At 39.1% G+C, this 24,149-nt stretch overlaps 1 protein-coding gene across 1 annotated transcript in view; it reads right to left on the reverse strand.

The window, feature by feature from the left end:
* The window catches only part of OFCC1 (orofacial cleft 1 candidate 1), a 517,189-nt gene that overhangs the window by 457,318 nt on the left and 35,722 nt on the right, over window positions 1-24,149 (reverse strand). Inside the window, exon 3 of the mRNA XM_033219478.1 lies at window positions 2,487-2,592. Within this exon, the coding sequence (XP_033075369.1) occupies window positions 2,487-2,491 (5 nt within the window). The 5' untranslated portion in view covers window positions 2,492-2,592. The remainder of the gene's footprint in view (window positions 1-2,486; window positions 2,593-24,149) is intronic.

Here is a 24,149-nt window from a genome sequence, read left to right on the forward strand (position 1 = left end):
TATAAGTGAGAATATGTAGTGCTTGGTTTTCTGTTCCTGCATTAGTTTGCTGAAGATAATGGCTTCCAACACCATCTGGGTCCCTGCATAGGACATGATCTCATTCCTTTTTATGGCTGCGTAGTATTCCATGGTGTACATGTACCACATTTTCTTTATCTAGTCTATCATTGATGGGCATTTAGGTTGATGCTATATCTTTGCTATTGTGAATAGTGTTGCAAAAACATTGCAAATTTTATTTATTTATTTATTTATTTAATTTTTGAGATGCAGTCTCACTCTGTTGCCCAGGCTGGAGTGTGGTGGTGCAATCTCAGCTCATTCCAACTTCCACCTCCTGGATCCTGGATTCAAGTGATTCTCCTGCCTCAGCCTCCCAAGCAGCTGAGATTACAGGCACACGCCACCATGCCCAACTAATTTTTGTATTTTTAGTAGAGATGTGGTTTCACCATGATAGCCAGGCTGGTATTGAACTCCTGACTTCAAGTGATCTGTCTGTCTCAGCCTCCCAAAGTGCTGGGATTACAAGCGTGAGCCACCGCACTCAGACACATCGTAGGTTTTAAATGCTAAAATAAGGGCCTCAATACTTTCAATCTCTTATGATGACACTGTTTTTATCAAAGGAGTGTGTGCCCTTTCCATTATCATACATGTTACATATTACTGAATCATAATCAAGGCTTTACATACCTTGTTATTTGTTATTGTTCTCTGTCAGCTAGAGGGCTAGAACTCCACAAGGGCAGGGATTTCTGTCTTTTTGTTCAGTTATATATAACAAGCACCTGGAACAATGCCTGGCACATACTGGGCACTTAACATTTATTTAATGGATGGATGGATGGATGATTGGATGGAGCCATATTCCCTACTAGATTACTAGATTGTAAACATCCCAAATAAACATTCTAAGAAAAGTAATACATGTACTTTGTTAAATACAATTCAAACAACCTATAAGAAGAGTATAAGACTCATTAGGGAAATCTGAACAGTGAATAATTGATGCTATTCATAAAATATTGCTTGTTTGTTTAGGTGTAGAATGTATTGCAGTTATGGTTTACATATTGAACTACTTAAAGGCACAACGATGGCTGGCGTTTGTTTCAAAACAATCTCGAGGCAGGGGCAGGACAGTGAGGGAGATATGGATGAAACATAATCTGCTGTGAGTTGCTTATTGTTTTGGGGTAGTGAGTGCATGGAAGTTTATTACACTGTTGTCTCTACTTTTGCTTAATATACTTCAAAATACTTAATTGTATTTTTTCATAATAAAAACTGAAATATTCAAGCGTTACAGAAAGGCATAGAGTCAAAAGCAAGACTGTTCCATCTCTGAACTCTTACCCCTACATTGTCTCATTTCCAGCTCATTCGTTAAAAAAAAAAATCTTAACTACAAGCACCTAAAATATACCAAGCTCTATTGTAGTCACTGGAGCTATAGTTGTAAGCAAGTGCTCACATGACATTGTAGAAACAGATAATAAATAAACTGATAAATATATAAGACAATTTCAGAGAGTGATAAGTGCTCTGAGAAAACAAACCAGTTCTCCCCAAAGCAACCAGTGTTTCCAGGTAGTCTAGGCATTTAGCCACATATGCGTGCATGTGCAATGCATGTGTGTGTGTGCGTGTGCACATGCATGTGTGTGCGTGCACAATGTGTGTGTGCATGCATGTGCAATGCATGTGCGTGTGCACGTGTGTGTGTGTAATGCATATGCGTGCGTGCATGTGCACATGTACGTGCTCATGCATGTATCACATACCCTTTTATTGCTCAGATGGGAGCATCCATGCTGTTCTATACTTTGCTTTTTGCCTTGAATAATACATCCTACAGATAAGTCTATACCCAGACTGTGACCTTTCAAGAGCAAGGGCCACATGAACTCACTTCACATCCCCAGTGCCTGTCAGACCCACAGCAGAAGCCTGATAAATTTAATGCCTGATTGAAAGTCTTTCCAATCAAAAATTGGTTAAACAACAAATACTCTTGCCTTCTCACCCTCTCTGTACCTTGCCTCTCCTACTCCAAAGGTGGGATCCAAGGGAGGTTTGCAGAGTTGTGTGGTGCCTGGCATATGGAGAGCTTTCAATCAATGTTTGCTAGAGGAATTCAGAGTGGGATGAGAATTACAGCAAGGCAAAGACTGTCAGACAAACTTCTCCTTAATGAGAGCTGGGCATCTGGTGTGCTGCGCCAGGAAGAAAATGTGTGCCGGGTCCCCAGTGTGGACAGGTGTTCTCTGGCATTTGGAAGCAAAGCTAAAGCACAGTTTATGGTGCATGCCACATGGTCTAAGTTGGTTTTGGTTTTTTGCTTTTTGTTTTTGTTTGTTTCCTTCACCTGCTCTAGGTGCTACAGCCTTTGATAATGCTGTATGCTTGCCCTAAGAAACATCTTTAATTCTCAGTAGATCTCAGAGAGCTGAACGTGGAATCACTGGGCAATCACTTACCTCATGGTTTATTTCCTGAAGAGCTTGACTCTTATAAGATCCAGGATGTCATGTTAATTTTTAAAAATGTATTCTTAGTAGTCATAATGATTCTGTTGTTGTTTTTCTGGAAAACATTAATAGCCAAAAGGCCACATGAGTTAAGTGGTCACCCAGACCATTTGAACCCCAAATCTTGCTTAATCTTGAATGGCCTGAGAAAGGTTAGAGGTATTTGACTATGTTCTTAAAAATAAAATGCCTGAGTTATTGATAAATACAAAAAAATTGGAGTGAAGGGGAAGAACAACCAACTGTAAATTGGAACTTATTTACATATTTCCTAGCATTACTCATTTTGGGACAATGCCTATTTGTGTAAAGAGAGCTGAAGAACCTAAGGATATTCTTCCTGCTACTACATCCAGGTCAATGTGTGATACTCCCTTTGCTAATCATATTTATTTAAAAGATTGGCAGATTATTCCAACAAAGTGATCTAAAGACCCCTTTTTCACAGCCCAAGATACTTGTGAAACTCTCCTTTTAAAATATCACTAAAAGATCTTATTTGACATAACATTAGTGTTAGGCTGAGTGGGAGCTCAGCCCTATCCATGATGGTTGTGTGTGCTAGGTGAGTTATATCAGTTTGTGTGAAGAGAGGGAAGTGAATATGAGCACACAGAACATAGCAACAGAGGCTGGAGAATGCCTGCAAGTTTGAAATAGGAAAGGAAGATATCAAAGACATTTTCCATCAAGTTAACCATCAAAATCATCATAGAAACAAGGACTGGCCAAAATGCTTGAGGTCTGCACATGTAAACACATGTCTTAGTCAGCTGGGGCTGCTATAGCAAAATACCACAGGCTGGGTGGCTTATACAACAGATATTTATTTTTTGAGATCAAGGTGCCAGCATGGTGGGGTTCTGGTGAGGGCCCTCTTCCAGGCTTGCAGACAGCCGCCTTCTTGCTGTGTGCTGATGTAGCCTTTCCATGGTGCCTTAGTGTGGAGAGAGAGAGATCCATCTCTCTCTGACGTCCCCTTCTTATAAGGGCACTAATTCCATCATGAAGGCACCACTCTTGTGACCTCATCTAACCCTAACTACCTCCCAAAGGACTTTTAATACCATCACACTGAGGGATCAGGGCTTCAACACATAAATTTGGTGGAAGGGACAGAAATATTTAGCCCAAAATAACACTAGAGTAATTTTAGCACTTTACACATGCATTTCATTTGGTTGTTGTGAGAATCTATGTATATCAGGAAGCCCTGTACAAGTTTGCTTTGGATTGATTATTCACTTGACATTCAAGAAATAGTTCTTATCATTTACTCTGTGCCTGGTGCAGTCGTAGGCCTTGGGGAATTCAGCAGGAACAAACAGACATGGTCCCTGTCCTCAAGGAGCTCATAGTTTAATGGGAGAAAAGGAGAGACAATGAATAAACAAACAAAGAAAAAAGTAAATACAAATAAATCAATCACTTGCGATTTGGCTTTGAAGGACAAATACAGATGTAGTCCTAGAGAAAAGGACGGGGAAGAGGTGATTAGGAAAGGCCTCTTTGAAAAGGCAACATTGAAGCTGATACCTGAAAGATAAGAAGCCTGCCCTGTGGAAAATGGAAGAGGGTTTCAGCAGATGGAACAGCAGGTGTGAAGACCTCCAGGCAGAAGAGAGGCTGGCATGTTCTAGGGACCAAAAGAAGCTTCTGTGTCTGGAACGCAGTCTATGATGGGGAGAGGACAGCATGAGGTTGGGGGGATTGGGAGGACAAGATTGCAGGGGGCCTTGTTAGCCAAGGTAAGGCCTTCATTTTATTCTAAGGATGATGGGAGCTGCTATAGAGCTTAAGCTGGGGAAAGAGGTGGTTTGGTTCGTGGGATTTGTTCACTGTTATGAGAAGCAGTCAGTAGATAAAGGTAAAGAAGGCAGGAAGAGACAAAGACAAAGCCAGAACCAATTTAGATATTTTGAGTAAATCAGTTTTCCTCTAGCCTTTGTGGTCCTAGAAAACTATATGTAGACTTAGTGTTGTTTGAAAATCATTTTTTAGGTGATGAAGGGACTATGCATTCAGCAGACATTTGTTGAGTGTCTACCCAGATGTGTTATGTGGTGGTGGCACAAAGATTGAATAAGACAAAAACCCTGGCCACCAAGAGCACTCAGGCCAGTCAAGGATACTGACAAGCACACCAAAGACACTCAAAGAACACTTGAAGAGCTCTGAGAAGGGTAGTTAAGGAGGCGGAGGCGGACTCCGAAGATCGAGCCCTGCCAGGGAGGGCAGGCAGCAGGAAAGGTCTTGTGCAAAACACAAGTGCTGCATGAGCAGATTCCTTAAGGAATGAGGAAGACTTTTCCCAGGTGGATGGAGTTAGATGTGGAAAAGCAGGCAGGGGGAACAGCACACACAAACATTCGGAGATGAGTGACCCGCGAGTCTGAAAGCCACTGTGACAGCTCGTGTGGCCAGAGCGCTGGGCCACAAAGGGCAGTGACAATGAGGATCTTCTCTACCAATAAGAGGGGAAGAGGGAAGAAAGCTAAGATGAATTTCTTTAGAAGACATGTGAAGAACAATTTGGAAGAAGAATAAAGGCAAAGTAGAATCTGATGCAACAGCCCAGGCAACAATACATTAGTCACTTCTAAGGCAAGATGATAAGCCTCAAAAAGGTAAGACCACATGACAGTCTTCATTGTATTCCCTGGACCACCAGGTACAAAACCAAACACACAATATTTTCTTAAATTACTATTAAATTGCATTGAGTAAATATAGTACCCTCACAGTGAGGGATCAGGACTTCAACATACGAATGAATTAGAATTTGTATATTCTAATATACAAAATGTCCAGTTCTAGATTCAGGATAAGATATTACACTACCAGAGAGAGGCAAAGCACTAGGTGCTATTTTTACATATTTATAAGGCCCACACAGGTTAATGCATATTCTTGACATCACAGATTTATTTCTATGTTAATTTACTTTCAGAAAGCATGTATAACCATAATATACATGGGGGAAAAGTAATTTTATTCATGTGTTTGGACATAAAAAATATCATTATGCAGTCTAATAATCCCAGTTGACAGTTAGAATCATTAAAAAAAAAAACAGATATATTAAGAAAATTCAAGAAAAGCAACAACTACACTATGGTCTGGCTCCTCTGTTTTGTTGGGTGGCACTGATTTATACCAGCAGGCACAGTCATTTACAAGTCTATTTTGTGATCAATGCCTAGCCTATTTGCCTATATACAGCATTATGAAAAGTATAAGCAGGCCTACTAAAGAATTCCAACTGCCTAGACTTTTGCAGCCAAGTGAAAAAGAAGGATTTTTGTTGTAACCTGTTATGTTTACATTTTTTCTATCCTATGGTGACAGTACAGGTTTGGGGTCCCTGGTTAGATACCAATGTACTACTATATATACCATTTAAAAATTCAAATGGGGTTAGTTTAGATGTTGGTTCAGATCTTTTCCAAAATAGGAAAGGGCATTTTTATTCCTTTTGGATGATTCAAATCTTTTCCAGAATAGAAAAGGGCATTTTTAGTCAGTTTGGATAACTTTGAGTTTTTCTAGATAAATTTAATCTGTAAGGGATGAAAGTCGATCGGGAATTATCTCTGCTAATGACTTGGTCCAGCCAGTGGACGGTGAGTCTTGCTTCTTCTCCATATAACTTAATTCCCACATTTCCCTCCACTTCCACTGAATGAAAAGAGAAGATGTTTCCACCATAGGAAGCCACAGATAATTGAGAGAACTTTCTAAGATAGTTTTTCCTTTCTTCTTTTTATCCTCACTTTCTCTCCCCACCCAGACTTTAAATAAATGATACATCTCTGGCTTTCCTTGCAGCCCACCTCCCCGCCCCTCCTTTTGGATAAGCCTCAGCTTCGTGGTCTGGCATGCCGGAGAAACTGGTTCTACACACCCAGGGGGAAAATGACAGCTTTTCACCGCAAGCTGCTCAGCTCATAAATAGCAAGGGATAGCGTCCACACACGTCCCGACCTGCCTCTTTCCAAACGCCTGTACAGCCAGCATGGCAGGAAAGTCTTCAGGGAACATTAACAGCTCTTTACATAACTTTCTGTAAAGTAGCTTAGTAATGTTTGCAGCCTAAACAGCCCACAGGTGACAGCTCTGCCATTCTAATGCCTACAAGTGAAAGACCAGCTCACCTGGGCGGTTCTTTCTTCTTCCAGAGCGGCCCTGGGAGACGGAGAGGGAGAAAAGAACAGAGCTGAGTGGAGAGTAGAAGTTAGCTTAGTAAAGAATGAAATGTCCACAAACCTGGCAAAGGGCCTATGATTTTATGCCTTGAGGTAAGAAAGTCAACTGCTTTTCCTGGAACTTGGTCTAAATTTCACACCCGCTTTTGCAAATGTCTGCTGTACGATGAGTTGTGTGAGCTCATGGTGGAAAATGACAAAGTAGGTACACAGCTGATATAATTTATTTATAAATGCATGAGTGCCGAAAGGAGGTAAAATCACACAGAGTTGATTTAGCTGTTGTGTTGTTCATGGAAAATATGTTGCATACCAACAAAACACACAGATGCACATCTAAATTATTTTAAAGACCACATTTAAACCTGGAAAATAGCCGTGACTTTTTAACTTTATCACATCATAGTTCGGGCTTTAAAAAATGAATCTATTATTATTTCCTCATGAGACTATAAGAGAAATAATGAATATTAAAATGAAGGTACTTAGTTGTCCTTTTGTATTTAAAACTACCAGGAAAGAAAAAAAAAAAAAAAAAGCAGTTTAGGTTAAGTTTAAGGAAGTAAAGAAAAAGGGGAAAAAATAGATTGTCATTTTCAGATTATCATTTCATTTTAATAAGATTTTTAGGTGGTGATTGTTTTTTGCTTGTTTGTTTTTTATGCAAGAACTTAAAGATCTTCAGGTTTGAGAGGAATTATTAAGGGCTAGACCTGTTTATGTATTGCTTTTAATATACATTTCACAGCATTTACTGCAGAAATCTCTTTGGGGAAATTAGCAATGGAACAATTTCTATATTTAAGAACCATAAGCCTCCATGTATGTTGAATTAACCTATTGCATAACCACAATACTAACAGCAAGGAAAAAGATTTTATTAAAATAGGGTTATTGCACCTTTTTATTTTTCTCTACTCCACTCAGCAGAATCTTAGAAAACTCTGCCATAACCTATCTTCAAACATAAAGTGATTACATGCTTTCGATATACTGTGTTTTTGCTTTTGTTGATAAATAGCTTTCCTGTAAGAAATGGATCATGACAATCAGAAATTAGATAATTGTAAACAAATTATATTTTACTGTTTTATATAAAAATACAACCATGAATATGAAGACACTTAGAAACACAAAAATAGTAAGTTACATTTTCCATACATCAATATATAAAAACAGCCAGAAGAAGAAATTTTTTCAAAATCGGGAAATAGTTCCTTGTCTATAAGGTATAAATCCTAACTTTTTAGCAAATGTATAATTCTATATTTTGAAAAATATTAAAAATTAAAAATTGGTTATGAAAATAGCAATTTGTATTATTGTGCAGATTTATACACAATGGGAATCAAATGAGAAAGAAAATATTATATTCTTATTTGTATAGCAATGAAAACAACAGAATAAATCTGGAATGAAAGCTGGTCTTTAAAACAATTTCAATGTAAAGTTAAAGCATTTATTCTACTGCATATATTTTATCATCTATATAATGCCTAACTCTTGCACAAGTTGAGCTTTCTGCAAAGATCAATATTTAAAAGCTACTTTCTAGAGACACTGCTACTCAAGATTTATCATTAATTTTTATTCCTTCTCCCTTTCCATCATGGATAAATGTTCTTGAGATCTAGAGAAAAGAACTTCCTGTTTCCTCCAGGAAGTAAGAAAACCAAACCAGAAATAAAGAAGAAATAAATATAACAACCCAATAGAAAAAGCACAGAAGTCATCTGTAGCTACACACTTTGGCTTCAGATGAAGAGATAAGCAAATTAAGACCTCCCAGGAAAATCCATGCCACTTCTTACACAAAACCCAAGCCACTACTTGGACATTGAGTTAGTTCAGTGTAGACTTTCTGCCAGACATAATGTATTTGATAAAGCTTCTGGCTTTTTATCTTCAGACTTGGTTTGCTATATTAATTCAAGAGTCTGAGGAATATGAGAAACAATGGCAATAATTCAAAATTTTTCATTATCTGTTCTTGGATGTGTCTTCATTTGTCATAACTGTAGGGCTGTAATAAAGGAGCTGCTTCTGTCTTTTCATATAAATTTGGGTTTATTCTTTCTCAGTACTAGTTTCAGTCTTGGACTCCCCTGGCCTAGGGACAGGGTCTGCGCTCCTTCTCACCCAGGTACCCTCAGCCGGATGTATTTATTACTTCCCATACCAAGACCGCCTTGGTCTCTGATCTTTCCAGCCTCAGAACCCATCTCTTCACCTCAGCTATAATCACACCGTTAGTGAAAGGGTGAGAGAGTGCCCAACTTTTCCAAATTGAAAATGATCACAAATTCATAAAAATCACAGAGCCAAGATTATGAAAAGCACAGTTTATAATGGAAGCCATTTCTATGTTAAAAGAAAAACCTTAGACAAATTAAATTCACCAGTTTAATTGAGCAAAGAATTATTTGTGAATCAGGTAGCCCCTGAAGCAGAATAGGTTCAGAGAGATTCCAGCACTGCCTCCTGGTCAAAGAAGAATTATGGACAGGAAAAGGGAAGTGACTACGGAAAAAGGAAGTGAGGTTGCAGCTGGGTGTTTGCCTCATTTGAACATGGTTTGAATAGTTTGCCACCTTTGAATGGCCGAAACTCAGTGATTGGCATGAGAGTAGGTTACAGTCTGTTTACACATCCAGTAAGGTTACAGTTCACTATGCATACTTAGGCTGAATTTAAAATACATAAGGAGGCAGTTTTAGGCCAAATTTAATTTAACACCTATTGAAAAATACAAAAATCCTAAAGCAGGATTCACTATAAATATTTATTTCTAGAATTCCTTTCTTTCCCCTTCTTTGTGGCTTTGCCTATGTTCTTCCTAAAGCCAGGGAACATGCCAATTAGGGTTAAAAAGGCCACAGTCTTACCAGTCTTTGGTAAGGCGTTGTTAGCATAATAACCAAAGTTATAAGAGCTGTTTGATATTAACAAGAGAAAGAACTGTCTTGTAGATTTTCACTCAAATGGATGCAGATGATCGCCCTTCCTGCTCTCATATTCATCAAGGGAAAAACATAATGTATTTACTGAAAGGTGAGTTTGAACCCTGAAATAAAGACTAACACCAAATGGGCAGTGGGGAGTATGACACGGAGATCTCTACAGCGGACTCGCTAATGCCCTTGGGAGGGAGCATCTGAATGGGCAGTTGACTCCTGGGCTTTTACATTGGCTGGCTTCTCTTCCTAGAACCCTCTTCTCCCTTTTAGGTGTATAAAATACTCTCGCCTTCTTCAAGTCTTTGCTAAAATGTTTATATTTTGATGAGGCCTCCCTTGACCGTGCTATTCAACATTGCAAACCACCCTTCAGTCCTACACTGTAGATTCCCTATTTCTTTCTACTACCTACTTATCACCTCCTGACTCTATATTACACTAGATCATGCGCTTTTTTATTAAGTTTTCATTTACAGTTTGTCTCTTCCCAACCACAGGAGGATAGACTGTTTCAGTTTGTTTTGTTTATTCATGTTCCCTAATTTTTCCAAGCACCTCTAACAGAGCCTATGGATACTGTGAATTTCTCTCTACCCATGGACTCCATACCTCAGGCCATTTCAAATATTACAAGTATAATTAAGTAAGGGTTTACATTTAGGTTATCATCACCAAAAACAAAAAACAAAAAAGCCACCATGGCAATCAATAGCATGAACAACTCAGTCTACCATTTTTAGTCCCTTAGCTTTAGTCCCAGAGTTTTCAATATCTATCAGTTTCCCACCAATCCCTACACTGCTACCAATAACTGAGATTTCCTTTTTCAATTTGCAAGTTATTGTTAACAAGTGATCATTGATTAACTATGCTCATTAAGCAGTCTATTGAAAAGAGAGAACCTTAGAAAAACAAAAATAAATATAAAAGTTCATCTCACCATGAATTACTGCCACCACACCACCGAAAGAATAATAGTGAGAAGAGGGGAAAGAGAAGAAAGAAAACGGCAGAGGAAGAGAACAGATGTTAATATATTAATCAGTTACATTGGAAAATGATCCTCCTAAATGCTGTTATTAGTTTATATACCATCGCTATCGATAGTCATACTTCAGTTTTTTTGTTTGTTTGTTTGTTTGTTTGTTTGTTTTGGTAATTCCAAAGAAAATGTGTGAGATAGAAAAAAAATGAAAACACATCATGAGATAGGGAGAAATCTGAGGTCTCAAGTTGGCAAACGGAATGTTCATTATGGTTCTTAACAATTTAGGTAACTTTTTCACTGACACTTGGAGAACAGAAAGTATTTTTTTAATTATGCCTCTAAAAGCTAGAAGATGTAATTATAGCACTTTCTCCTCACCTCTTAATGTTCGTTCTTTTATTTATTTATGTATTTATTTATTTTTAAGACAGCTTCTCCCTCTGACACTCAGGCTGAAGTGCAGTAGTATGATCACAGTTTACTCAGTGTTGACTTCCTGGGCTCAAAAGATCTTCCCACGTCAGCCTCCTGAGTAGCTGGGACTACAGATGCAGGCCACCACCCTTGGCTAATTTTTATTTATTTATTCATTTATTTATTTTTATTTTATTTTATTTTTGTTTGTTTTTGAAACAAACAAATTGATTTGTTTGTTTGTTTGATTGATTGATTGATTGATTTAGTAAAGATGGGGTTTCACCATGTTGCCAAGGCTGGTCTGGAACTCCTGAGCTCAAGTGATCCACCCACTTCAACCTCCCAAAGTACTGGGATTACAGGAGTGAGCCACCATGCCCAGACTGTGGCTGAGATCTTATGTCCTCTATATCTGCATTCAATATAACTTCTACTATTTTGTTTGGCACAGACATACTTTGTTAAATTTATTATCAGGTTGTAACAAATATCAAGACTGATTTTGACAACTCTTGGGTTCTCGAGTAAGACTTTGAAATTCATGAAGAAAAAGCATTTCCAGTTTTCTGCTGCAGATCATATAAATACTAGGGTGGAGTCTAAAATCTCCTGCCTGTGAACTGAGCCCATGAGCCTGCATAAATCATTTGAACTGCTCTGGTTCCCATAATTCTGTGCTTGCTTATAAATACAGCTGAAAGACTATTAATTTCTTCACCAGGCACTGGTAAAGGAGAGGAATGGGGACACTTCTTACTTTGGCAGCCAGGGCAAAGGATGTTGAACCAAAGCCAATGTAAACTAAGGTGAAGAAGCCACTACTGTCACTTGCTACTCAGCACTTGTTTAGTTATTAGTAGATATCAGATGTGTCACTGTAAGATTCTAGGCAAAGGGCTAGAGAGAAGATGCAGGAAATGTTAGCCCTGTGGGTTAAGGCTCAGTAGAACGATTTGAACAATATTCAAAGGATGAATGAATGAATCAATGAATCAATACATGAAAGATGCAAAATGCAAATATTTAAAAATCAAATAGGAAAATAAATAACTCTTTGAGTCAATTTCAAGTTTTCAGCTCCTTAAAATTTAAATAAATAAAGTTTTCACCTAGGTGCAGTGGCTCGAGCCTATAATCCCAGCAACTTGGTAAGCTGAGGCAGGAGAATTGGCATGAGGCCAGGATTTGAGACCAGCCTGGGCAACACAGTGAGATGCCATCTCTAAAATAAATAAATTCATTAATTAAATAAATGAAATAAACTCAGCCCAGCATGTTGGGCCATGCCCATAGTCACATCTACACAGGAAGCTAAGGTGGGAGAACCACTTGAGCCCAGGAGTTCAAGGCTGCCATGAGCTATGATTGCAGCACAGAACTCCAGCCTGGGCAACAAAGCAAGATCCCAACTCTAAAAATAAATAAATAAATCATAATAATAAAGCTTTCCCTGAAAATTAAAGGTACAGGAAAGTGACAGAGGAAATAGAATTTATACAGGTATTTAAAAGAGTATTATGTTTGTTGTGGCAATTTCATAGTAACTGAAACTAACAGAAACCACAAAAGGAGATCAATTAAATTATAGTACTTCATACAATAGAATACTACACACCTGTAAAAATAATGTAAAGAAATTTTGTACATCATGGGAAAATCTTTTCAATACAATGTTAAGTAGAAAAAAGGTCTACAAATGAGTACATATATATGTATATATATATATATAATGAGTATAGACACAAATGAGTGCATACAAATATATACTACAAATATGTACAAATATATACAATTGTATATATACAAATGAGAACATATATAATGAAGCCATTTTTATAATTAAGAAAATAAATGTGTATGTGTATAAAGATGTTAGTCATTATGTCTTTATTAACTAATTATTAATGCTACTAATGTGTATTTATAACAAATATGTATTATAATTGTCTTCTTAAGAAACAGTGTGTATATATATATGTGTGTGTGTGTGTGTATATATATATTTTTTAAATATTGTTGTGGTGGTGAGCAGAACAATGGTTCTCTAAAGATGTCCACATCCTGATCCGAGGAACCTGTGACTGTGGTGTGATGTGTTACACAGCAAAGCAAAATTAAGAATGTGGATAGGGCTGTGGTTGTTAATCAGCTGACCTTAAAATAAGATTATCCTGGATAGGTGCAACATAATCACATGAGTTCTTAAAAGGAGAAGCAGAGGGTCAGAGAAATACATGAGAAGGACTCACCTGTTGTATTAGTCTGTTTTCACACTGCTATAAATAATTGCCTGAGACTGGGCAATTTATATAGGAAAGAGGTTTAACCGACTCACAGTTCAGCATGACTGGGGAGGCCTCAGGAAACTTACAATCATGGTGGAAGGCAAAGGGGAAGCAAGGCACCATCTTCACAAGGCAGCAGGAAGGAGAAGTGTCAAGTGAAAAGGGAAGAGCCCCTCATAAAACCATCAAATCTAGTGAGAACTCACTCACTATCATGAGAACAGCATGGGGAAACTTCCCCCATGATTCAGTTACCTCTACCTGGTGTCTCCCTTGACACGTGGGCATCATGGGCATTATAGAAATTACAATTGAAATAAGATTTGAATGGGGACACAAAGCCTAACTATATCACCTGCCTTTACTGACTTTGAAGGCAGAAGAAGGAAGCCACAAGCCAAGGAATGCAGTGGTCTCTAAAAGCTGGTAACGACCCTCAATAGCCAGCAAGGATATGGAGACCTCAGTTTTACAACCACAAGGGACTGAGTTCTGTGAACAACCCCAGGAAAGAGCACATTCTCCTCTGGAGCCTATAGGAGAGGAATGGAGTCAGCCAACACCTCGATTTTAGTCCAGTGAGATCCGTGTGGGGTTTCTGACCTACAGAACTCAAATGATAAGTTTGTCTTGGTTTAGGCCTCTACATTTGTGATCCTTTGTTATGGCAACAAGAGACAACTAACACCATTAGAAAGGGTTTGGAAATGCAGAGAGGACAAGGAGAATTAATTTCACAAATGAGGAAGACTCAGTAGAAATACACCATGTACGACAGATTCAATAGGATCAAAGGTTAATAGAAGAGAAGCGAAAGAGAGAAAGTTGGAAGGATCCAGATTAGAGAAAGCCAGAGGTGCAAATCTGGATGATAGGGAAGTCAGAGAAGATCGAGGTGGTGCATGCCAGCTCTCCTCAACCTTAGAGGAATGCACCAGGAAGACGCTGCCTTCCGAAAATAAAATGGAAGGCTGCTGGGGTGGTGGGGAAGGGAGGAAGAGAGTTTCCCTGGGAAATATGGAGAACATTTTCTAAAGGCTTAAAGCAGCCCCTCTGGTACTGGTAGTCTGGAAGGCTAAAGAGAAATTAATTTAAAGGTGGGCCAGTCAGCAGCAAGCCCTAGCAGAAGGAATCTGTGCTAAGCTGAACCAACAGCACTCACTGGCCCAGGAGTCAATTGCTGGGGTGAGCCTCATCTATTGATGAAATTGGTAAAAGCTACATGTAATCATGATTGCAGGGAAAAAATGATAAGCTAGTCCCAAAGCTCCTTCATCCTCAGTCTTTTCATTGTTCCAGTTTAGGATTGAGCAAGCAGGAATGGCTACAACCATTTAATCCTTCCTTCAGAATGAGAGCCTGTGTTCTTCAAATTTACTCTGCCATACACAGGCAGTATCTGCGTAAACAGCAACTTATTGGTCTTGCATTTACCCAAATCTAAAGAAAGTGAATGACTGTATTGAATTTTTTTTCTTGTTTGTTGCTTCATTACATGAAGTTTGGATCAAAGCCTACATTTAATATAAATAAAAGTTGATCTGCTAAAATACTATGAAAAACATCATTAAATCCCAAGAAAGTAGCCATTTCTAGAACCTAAAATTTTCTGTTTTTCTGATAGACTGCCAGCAGCTCTTTGTTTAGATTAGAATTTAGTGTCTGCCAAATTGGAAACTGTAGAACTCAATCTCAAAAGATGTTTTTTTTTTTTTTTTTTTTTTTGGTAAACTTAATGGAAGACTCTAAGCAGCTCTCCTCAAATATTCACCCTAGTAAACAAATGAGTATTTCCTACATAAAAATTCTGTGAATTTATAAGCCAGCTACTCCCCACAAAGTTGTGGGGGAAGGAGGAACAGAAGACAGGTCCAATGCAACCTTATTTTCCGGAGGCAATTCCGAGGATTCCTGGAGTTCTAGAATAAGGTGCCTTGGGGAGGAATAAAATTAGAGATGATAGAGTTGTTACAGGGCTTCAGCCTAGAGCATGACAATCAGCCCAGCATACCTAAATGCACCTTGAATCCAAATGAAGACCAGACCATCACTGCTGCCCTCCCTGCTCCACGCTCTGATGCACAGGAATCAGGGAGATTTCCATGGTCATGGAGAGCTGGCCATGTGTCAGGCCTTTGCCAAGCACTTTCCCAAATACTAATTTATTCTCAAGAGCTGAAGGAGGCAGGTCATAGTATCCCATTTTTGTAGATGAGTAAGACTCAGTGTAGTGGATAAGGGTTTATCCCTCTTCAACCACACGGTGTAAAGTAAACCTCCAGTCATTCTTGGTTCCACTGTCCTGTTTGATTTCCTTCAATACGTCTATCTTTACCCGGAATTATTTTGTCTATTTGTTTGCTTCCTTGTTCCCAGAATATGCTTAATAAATATATATGGAGTGAATGAATGAATTTGCCCAAGCCCCACCAATTGTTGGTACCTGGAGTAGAGTTTGAACTCAGCTCTACTTGATTCCAAAGATAACTACGTGCTTAAAGATTGTTTTATTTATAATCCCAGCACTTTGGGAGGCCAAGGCAGGCAGATCACAGGTCAGGAGTTCAAGACCAGCCTGACCAACATGGCGAAACCCCGTCTCTACTAAAAATACAAAAATTAGCCCGGCGTGGTGGCGTACACCTGTAGTACCAACTCCTCAGGAAGCTGAGGCAGGAGAATTGCTTGAACCCAGGAGGCAGAGGTTGCAATGAGCCAGGACTGTGCCACTGCACTCCAGCTGGGCGACAGAGTGAGAGACTCAGTCTCAAAAACAAAACAAAACAAAAACCCACGATTGTTTTATTTAAAAAGAGCTACGTAGATACTTACTAATGAAATGACATGATCTCTAAGATATGCTTCAATATAATGTAGGGGTGGGGCAGTGTGTACATTGAAACAAAACTGACCACATGTTGATAGTTGTTGAAGCCAGGTGATAGGCACAAGCAGGTTTATTGCAATATATTCTCTCTTCTTTTGTATATGCTTGTAATTTTCCATGGTAAAAGTTAAATTTAAAAAATAAACAGAACTTCAATACAGTTTTAATTTCTGTCCTTTCTTCCCCTGCTACAATCGTTGTTATTGACAGTCCATTCTCCTTCTCATCCTGTGGTATCTAAACAATTTCTATTCCCCTTCCTGCCTTTTCTTCTCCATTTCTCTGACTTATGTACAGTAGACAATATTTTTATTTCTCCCTGAGCACTTCTACATGTAAAATATTGCCACATTCTCAATTCTATCTACTAACCAGAAAGCAGGAATTTAATTCCAAAACTGTTTATGTGCAAATCAGTGAGTTTATGTACAAGTTTAATATATTTAATGATTTTAAGGAAAATTTAAAATTCATGTATGCAAACAAATTGCAACACAGTACACATCTGACTCATTGTTATTTAAACTCTTAAACATAACTTACATCATTATTCACTAAATGTTCTCCTGAGGTAAGCATGCAAGCGGTAATACCTACTCAAGGCAATTGTAGGAAATAAGACGGGATTTAAACACCAAATAGGAGAGAAATTTATCGTTTTTGCTTTCATTCTTCTGATTTCTACTATCTTTTCAGCAGTGTCACTGGGGCAAGTGCTACTGATTTCTTAATGTATTTCCATTCTGTGATTCATCCTTGTCACCTGAACCCAAATGATGTTGGAACAGCAATGTGCCCAGCCCCAGATAAGATGTTCACTCTCTCACTCTCTCATACCTCTAAGGACAGATTTGTAAAATCATCTGGCTAACAACGTATACATGAAAGCTCACTTGTGTTCTGGAAAACCTTTAACACTTGCTAATGAAAGGAGACAGGAGTAGTTAGCATATCTCTCTACCACCACCATCTAATACACACACACACACACACACACACTTACTTTTCTTCCCATCTTGAATGTAGATGTGATGACTGGAGCTACAGCAACCATCTTGCAGCCATGAAAATGGAATCAAATAAACACAGGATGACAGCGTGGAAGGAGGCAAGAAGCCTGGGCACCTAGTGGCATCATTGCAGGATGCCATTGAATCAATGCCAGTAGCCATTTACTTCTGGACATCTGTTTATATTCTTTATATCAGGCCTTTTTAATACCTGCAACCAAATACATTCCTAACTGATATCATAATTTTTGCTGAAAACCTTTACCTGCAGATTAATATTGATAAATGTAACAGAAAATCAGATTTGAAGATGAGGAAAGATGCTAAAGTGTATGGGCCTTACACACATACATGCATAGACTTGTTCAGCTTGTGAAATTTACCCTGTGGCTTCAGGCAATTTTCCTGATATTCTGTTGTGTGTTTGAAAACACACAAGCCTCCATTTACTCAAAAGACTGTTTCATTCAGTAAAATGGGTACTAATCTAAACAGTAGAGGACACAAAGCATTCTATATTTTGCCATAAATAAAATTACACATTGTTAAATAAAATGTATGCAAAATACATTCATTTTCTGCTCCTTCCCTCATGTACACCTCATCAGTTTCATGACCTCTCCCCACCCCCAGCTACCATTCCTTTTCCAGCTTGTCTTTTATCTTCTCACCCTGATTGCTACCCGCTAACACCTGATCTTCAATTTCTAATTCCTTCTCCCCAGAAATAATTGTTGGATTTTATGCCCATCCTGCATCCATTATTAGATCCTTTCCTTTGCTCAGTATTTACTGAGCACTTACTATGTGCTACCATATGAAGGGTGGGGTGCTGGCATTGTACCAGTGAGGTCCCCTGTCTGGTAAATCTGATGCTGTAGAACCTCACAAATTCTCTCTTATATGATATCTCAGGGTAGTTATTTATGCATTGAATTTTACACTTACGTGGCTGAAACTAATGTATATGAAGAAATCACAATTTTTTTAATGTTTCAAAACTTGACGTTCCAGACTTGCTACTACTGCAAGGAAATAATTGGCAAATGACCTTTAGATGCTTTAATTGGGTGACAAGCTTACTTGGATGATAATTCAAATGGTTCTGCATGTTTAATATGTGCTAAAAAGAAAAAGATATGTTTGAGTATTTGAAATTCTTTCAGAGGGTATCAGCAGCTTAGAAAATACTAGGTCTGAGCAATACATACAAACACACATATACACACATATACACACGTGTTTGAAAAATTATAGAATCTTAAACTTAATTCAAGCTTAGATATTGAAGTCCAATTCTATTCTTTGACACAGTAGACAACTAAATCCCAAAAAGGTTCAGTGATTTAGTTAAGATTATAAAGCTAGCAAATGTGTTAGGTTCAATTATTTCACTCATAGAGGAGGTTTACTATATAGGAGTCATCAAATCACGGCTGAAAATGGGCTCTCTGGCCCTCTTGGAAAGAGAGAATTTTAGAGAAAGAAAATAGAACTCGGCCGGGCGCGGTGGCTCAAGCCTGTAATCCCAGCACTTTGGGAGGCCCAGGCAGGCGGATCACGAGGTCAGGAGATTGAGACCCTCCTGGCTAACGCGGTGAAACCCTGTCTCTACTAAAAAATACAAAAAACCAGCTGGGCGAGGTGGCGGCGCCTGTAGTCCCAGCTACTCGGGAGGCTGAGGCAGGAGAATGGCGGGAACCCGGGAGGCGGAGCTTGCAGTGAGCCGAGATCGCGCCACTGCACTCCAGCCTGGGCGACAGAGCAAGACTCTGTCTCAAAAAAAAAAAAAAAAATTGAACTCAGTCTGTTATTGAGGTAGAGGGGCCGGTGCAGCTGGTTGGAACCATGGAAGAATGAAGATGGGCAGAGCTGTCCATCTTCTGTGTAGTTTTTGAAAGACAAACATATAGACACCATGTCATAACTTTACCGGTAACTGTGTTCAGGGATTGACTCTACAGTTAAAACATTTAAGGAAGAAATTGTAATACTTCTTCTGACAATGCAACATGCCCTGTTTTAAAGCCCTGCTTAGAATGAAAAACACATAATTCTGCTGCAACTATGACCAAATAGTCTTTGAATCTAGGAATCAAATCTAGCTAATTTGTAGCCTCTGTATATGAATACATCAGAGGTTTCATGAGAAACATGAGTTAGAAGAGTTGAGGCTAAAGAGAGGTTACCAATTTGTTCCCCAGTTGGCATTTCTTGGAATTTTTCTCCATGTAGTCATCACTGCGTTGGAATGTAGGCATGACATCTGAAAGGTACCTTGCACAGAAGACCTCAAAATGGCACTGCAGATCTTGAGGGAGTCTCTGAATGTACCGTACTCCCAATGTCCACTTTGAGGAGAGAGGGCCCATCATTTTCATCAGCTGTTCAAGGAAGTCTCTGAACCTAGAAAAGTGAATGATTCTATTAATAAACTTTGTGACTCTGAACTCACTTCATGCATAGAAACATAGTCAATGCGTAAAGGAGGCCAGTGCACAATTGGGCTTCTCCCAGTTTCTCTCTCAAGGCGAACACTAATTTATGCCAAGGAAGTAGAAAAGAAATACGCATTTCACTGATTTTATTACCTTTTCCTAAGGGTAGGGCCAAAAGGTGAAAAAATTAAGTTGTCAACAGGTACAATTTTGTACTTAACTTGTAAGACAGCGAAAGTGTAGACAACATGGAGTGTAGAACGCACAGATAAAATCATTATTTTATCCAGCACCAGCAGAACCCTCACAGCACCGTTCCTCAGCCTGGCCACAGTCGCCTAGGGTAACGTGTGAAAGTGTGTGGAAACCATGATTAATGGTTCTTACTTATCTCCTATTAAACTGCCTAGCGGCCTTTGAATATAGGTGCCTGAATGTTTTAAATTTATTAATTTATTTTATTAGAATCAGTGTATCCTGACACTAAATTGCTTTAGCACTTTGCAAGAATACTAAACTAATTTATAAAGTAAGTTTTTCTGTCTATGCATGGCCTGGGCATTTCTTTATAAAGGATTGAACTTTCTTTTTTATTCAGAGCCTTTATTTTTCCATGTATATGAATTTTTTCCCAAACTGGCCATTTTCTTCTACCTTCCTCACTTCCACATGCATTTTTGAATGTGCCATGGGATTTTTTTAGCATTATGCTGCCTGCGGTTCACAGGAAAAGGATACATTTGACTTTAAGTAGAATGAAAATGATATTTTTCACACTTCTGTTTCGTTTGTGAGAATGCAAACACATAGATATCATGAGTGCTACATAAAACTGATTAACTCAACAAACATTTATTTATTGTGTACCTATGAGGTGCCAGGAACTGTGAATAACAATATGAATGGTAAAAAAAAAAAAAAAAAAAAAAAAAGCAGGTTTTTACCATGAGCGCATTATGCCAAGTTTTGTGGTACATTCTTTATGTTGACTCTCTGATTTAATTCTCACTATAATCCTATGAACTGAATATTATTTTATTTTTAAGCCTCACATTACAGATGGGGAAACTGAGGCAGAAAAGGTTAAATCTATTGTCCTGAGTCTTGCAGCTAAAAACTGGTGGAACTGGGATTTGGGCTCAAGCAACACCATCTAGACCCTCCATGTTTATACACCTGACCATCACGGTCTTCCTCTGGAGGTAGCACAGGAAACAAAACAAATGGAGCTAAAAAAATAAACAAATAAATAAATAAAACCACACACAGCTTATTTCTTTTTTGTTTTCTAGAGAGCAACCCAGTATTATGGAGAGAATTTTAAGACATATTATCACTTGATTCATATTTCTAAAATTAATATAACAAAGGGTAGGCATGGTGGCTCAGGCCTAAAAAAATTGCCAGCATTTTGGGAGGCCAAGGTGGGAGGCTTGCTTGAACCCAGGACTTCAAGACTAGCCTGGGCAACACAGTGAAACCCCATCTCAAAAAATAAAAAATAAAAAATAGCTGAGCATGGTGGCACATGCCTGTAGTCCCAGCTCCTTGGGAGGCTGAGGTGGGAGGATCACCTGAGCCCAGGGGATTAAGGCTGCAGTGAGCCATGATCATGCTACCGCACTTCAGCCTGGGCAACAGAGTGAGACCCTGACAAGAAAAGAAAAGAAAAGGAAAAGGAAAGGAAAAAGAGAAAGAAGAGAAGAGAAAAGAAGAGGAGAGAAGGCGAGAGAGAAGGAAAGAAAAAGACTACAAAGAAAGAAGCAAATTATGAGCTTTGAAATTTGTTTCTCTATGTCATATACTTCATATTACACTCAAATCTGTATTTATTAAATCATAGTTCAGAATATCTGGAATCTTATTAACCATTCCCATAAATTCTGGCATACTCTTTCTTAATTGAGAGAAGGGAGGAAATCTAGCTAATGCATTTTCTACTGCTAAATTGTCACCAAGGGCAGAAATGAATTGAGAATATGAAAATCCATGGGGAAGGTCTTTAAGAAAGAAGTACAACCACTAGAAAAAATATGTATGTTTGTCTCGCTCATCCGCAGCCACTCTGGCTTTTCACCCATGATATGGATGCGGTGGCAGGGAAGGTGAGCACCGGAGATACAGCATCTCTCCGTGGTCTGTGCAAGGCCACAGGTGTGCACCTCACCACTTTGGAGTGCTGGCCGGGTGCCATGGGGAAGTGTCAGGACACCACATGAATGAAAGGTGCTTGCCAGGTTGCCAGACTGATAAGAGGAGAATAAACACTATCTATTTCAAAAGGAAGCTTGTTGTGACAAGGTTTTTGGCCCATGTTCACTAAAGGATGATGTTTTCAGAGGAAAAACAAAACAACTTTTTGCATGAATTTCCATTCTCTTAGATTTTGCAAATGCATCCTCTGAAGTTGGTGCACCACACCTGCTGACAGGAGCCAACCATGTGCCCTGGCAGGATGAGGTGAATGCAGGCAGCCGGGCTTGAGCCATGGTGGGATTTCAGCACCAGGGCCGTGGGCTCACAGACGCTTTCCTTACTGCCACCATCCAGGAATTTGCATTCTAGACAACCCTCTCTTATGCCCTACAGCTGTGTATTGGATGCCTTGGCTGAAATTCAAATATCCCTTAAGGCATCATGAAACCTAGAATACAGTCCTGAAAGACTATTTATCCAAGAGTCTATAGGTAATTACAAAATTGTTTATAAAGAACTTTTATTAATGATGACTCAATATATTAATCATGACATCATAATATTTTTAAGACATATGCAATAAACGTGAGGCAATGAGTGAAGTGACCTGCCTGACTGCAAATTAAGGTTGGCAGTGTCACTTCGGACTATCCCAGACCAATACAGACACAGTAGCATTGACCATAAACATACATCAAAACAGAATCCATTAGGAGTTTCATCTGATAAAAGTTTCATACATTTCATGGTGCAAAGCTCATTGTTTCTGAGACTATTTCCGAGACGTTTGAAAAGGAAAAGCACGGGCCGTGTGTGGTGGCTCAAGCCTGTAATCCCAGCACTTTGGGAAGCCAAGGAGGGTGGATCACCTGAGGTCAGGAGTTCAAGACCAGCCTGACCAATATGGTGAAACCTCGTCTCTACTAAAAATACAAAAATTGGCTGGGTGTGGTGGTGTGCACCTGTAATCCCAGCTACTCAGGAGGCTGAGACAGGAGAATCTTGAACCCTGGAGGCAGAGGTTGCAGTGAGTCAAGATTAGCCACTGCACTCCAGCCTGAGCAACAGAGTGAGACTCCATCTGAAAAAAAGAAAAAGAAAAGGAATGTAACAATGTAACACTAATGGACATTTTCGTGAAGGCTAGTTTGTTATTTTTATATATCATTTGGGATTCTTTAACAACTCAAATGGGCTTGGGCAAAAAAAAAAAAAAAAAAGTGGCTGGGGAATGAATGTTTTGGCTTACATAACTGAAAAGTCCTGGGGGTAGAAAGCTTCAGGCATGACGAGATTAAGGCACTCAAATGCTACTATGGGGAATGTGACTCTACATTACTCTCAGCTCCACCATTTCTTTTCCCGCTCTATTCTCAGTCAGGCTCTCTCCACACATGGTGGTCAAGATGGCTTCCAGCTAGTCTCCTATCCACCTAGCAACACCGGTAGGAAGAAGATACCTCTTTCCAGCAGTGCAAGAAAATTGGGGCTGATCTCATTGGCCTATTTGCAGTTATGTGACCAACCCAAAGCCAATCACTGTGGCCACTGTCATATCTTGTTCTACCTGTGGACCCAAGCAATGGGGTCACCCTCACTTTAACCTTATGTATGTGTTTGTGAGGACTACCATAACCACGTACCACAGAGTGGAGGGGTTTAAACAACAGAAACTTCTTCTCTCATGGTTCTGGCATCGGAAACTCCAAGATAAGGTGTCAGCAGGGTTACTTTCTCCTGAGGCCTCTCTCTTTGGCTTGTGGATGGCCGTCTTCTCCCTGTGTCCTCACGTGGTCTTCCCTCTGTGCGTGTCTGAGTCCTCATCTCTTCTTATAAGGACACCAGTCAGATGAGGGCCCACCCTAAAGATCTCATTTTAACTCATTTACCTCTTTCAAGGTCCTATCTCCAAATACAGTCACGTTCCAAGGTACTGGAAATAAAGACTTTAACGTATAAATTTTTTTGGTGGGGGGGGCAATCAGCCTTAGAAGTTAAATTTTCTAAGAAAATTAGGACGCTGTTCACAAAACAGGGGAAAATTAATACTGGGCAAGAAAAATAACAAGGTTTGCCATACCTTTTCTGTTTCTGCAGACATAGTCCCAGGGAATCTTGCAATGAACTTGCTACAGCTCTATTTGAGATACTCTTCCCAGTCCCTCAGGAAGGCCAGCATGCGGAAGGTTGGCACCCTCAGTCAATAGTACTAGAAAGGAATTTTAATGC

This window comes from Trachypithecus francoisi, unplaced genomic scaffold, assembly GCF_009764315.1.
Source record: "Trachypithecus francoisi isolate TF-2019V2 unplaced genomic scaffold, Tfra_2.0 Lachesis_group10, whole genome shotgun sequence".
Classification (NCBI taxonomy): domain Eukaryota; kingdom Metazoa; phylum Chordata; class Mammalia; order Primates; family Cercopithecidae; genus Trachypithecus; species Trachypithecus francoisi.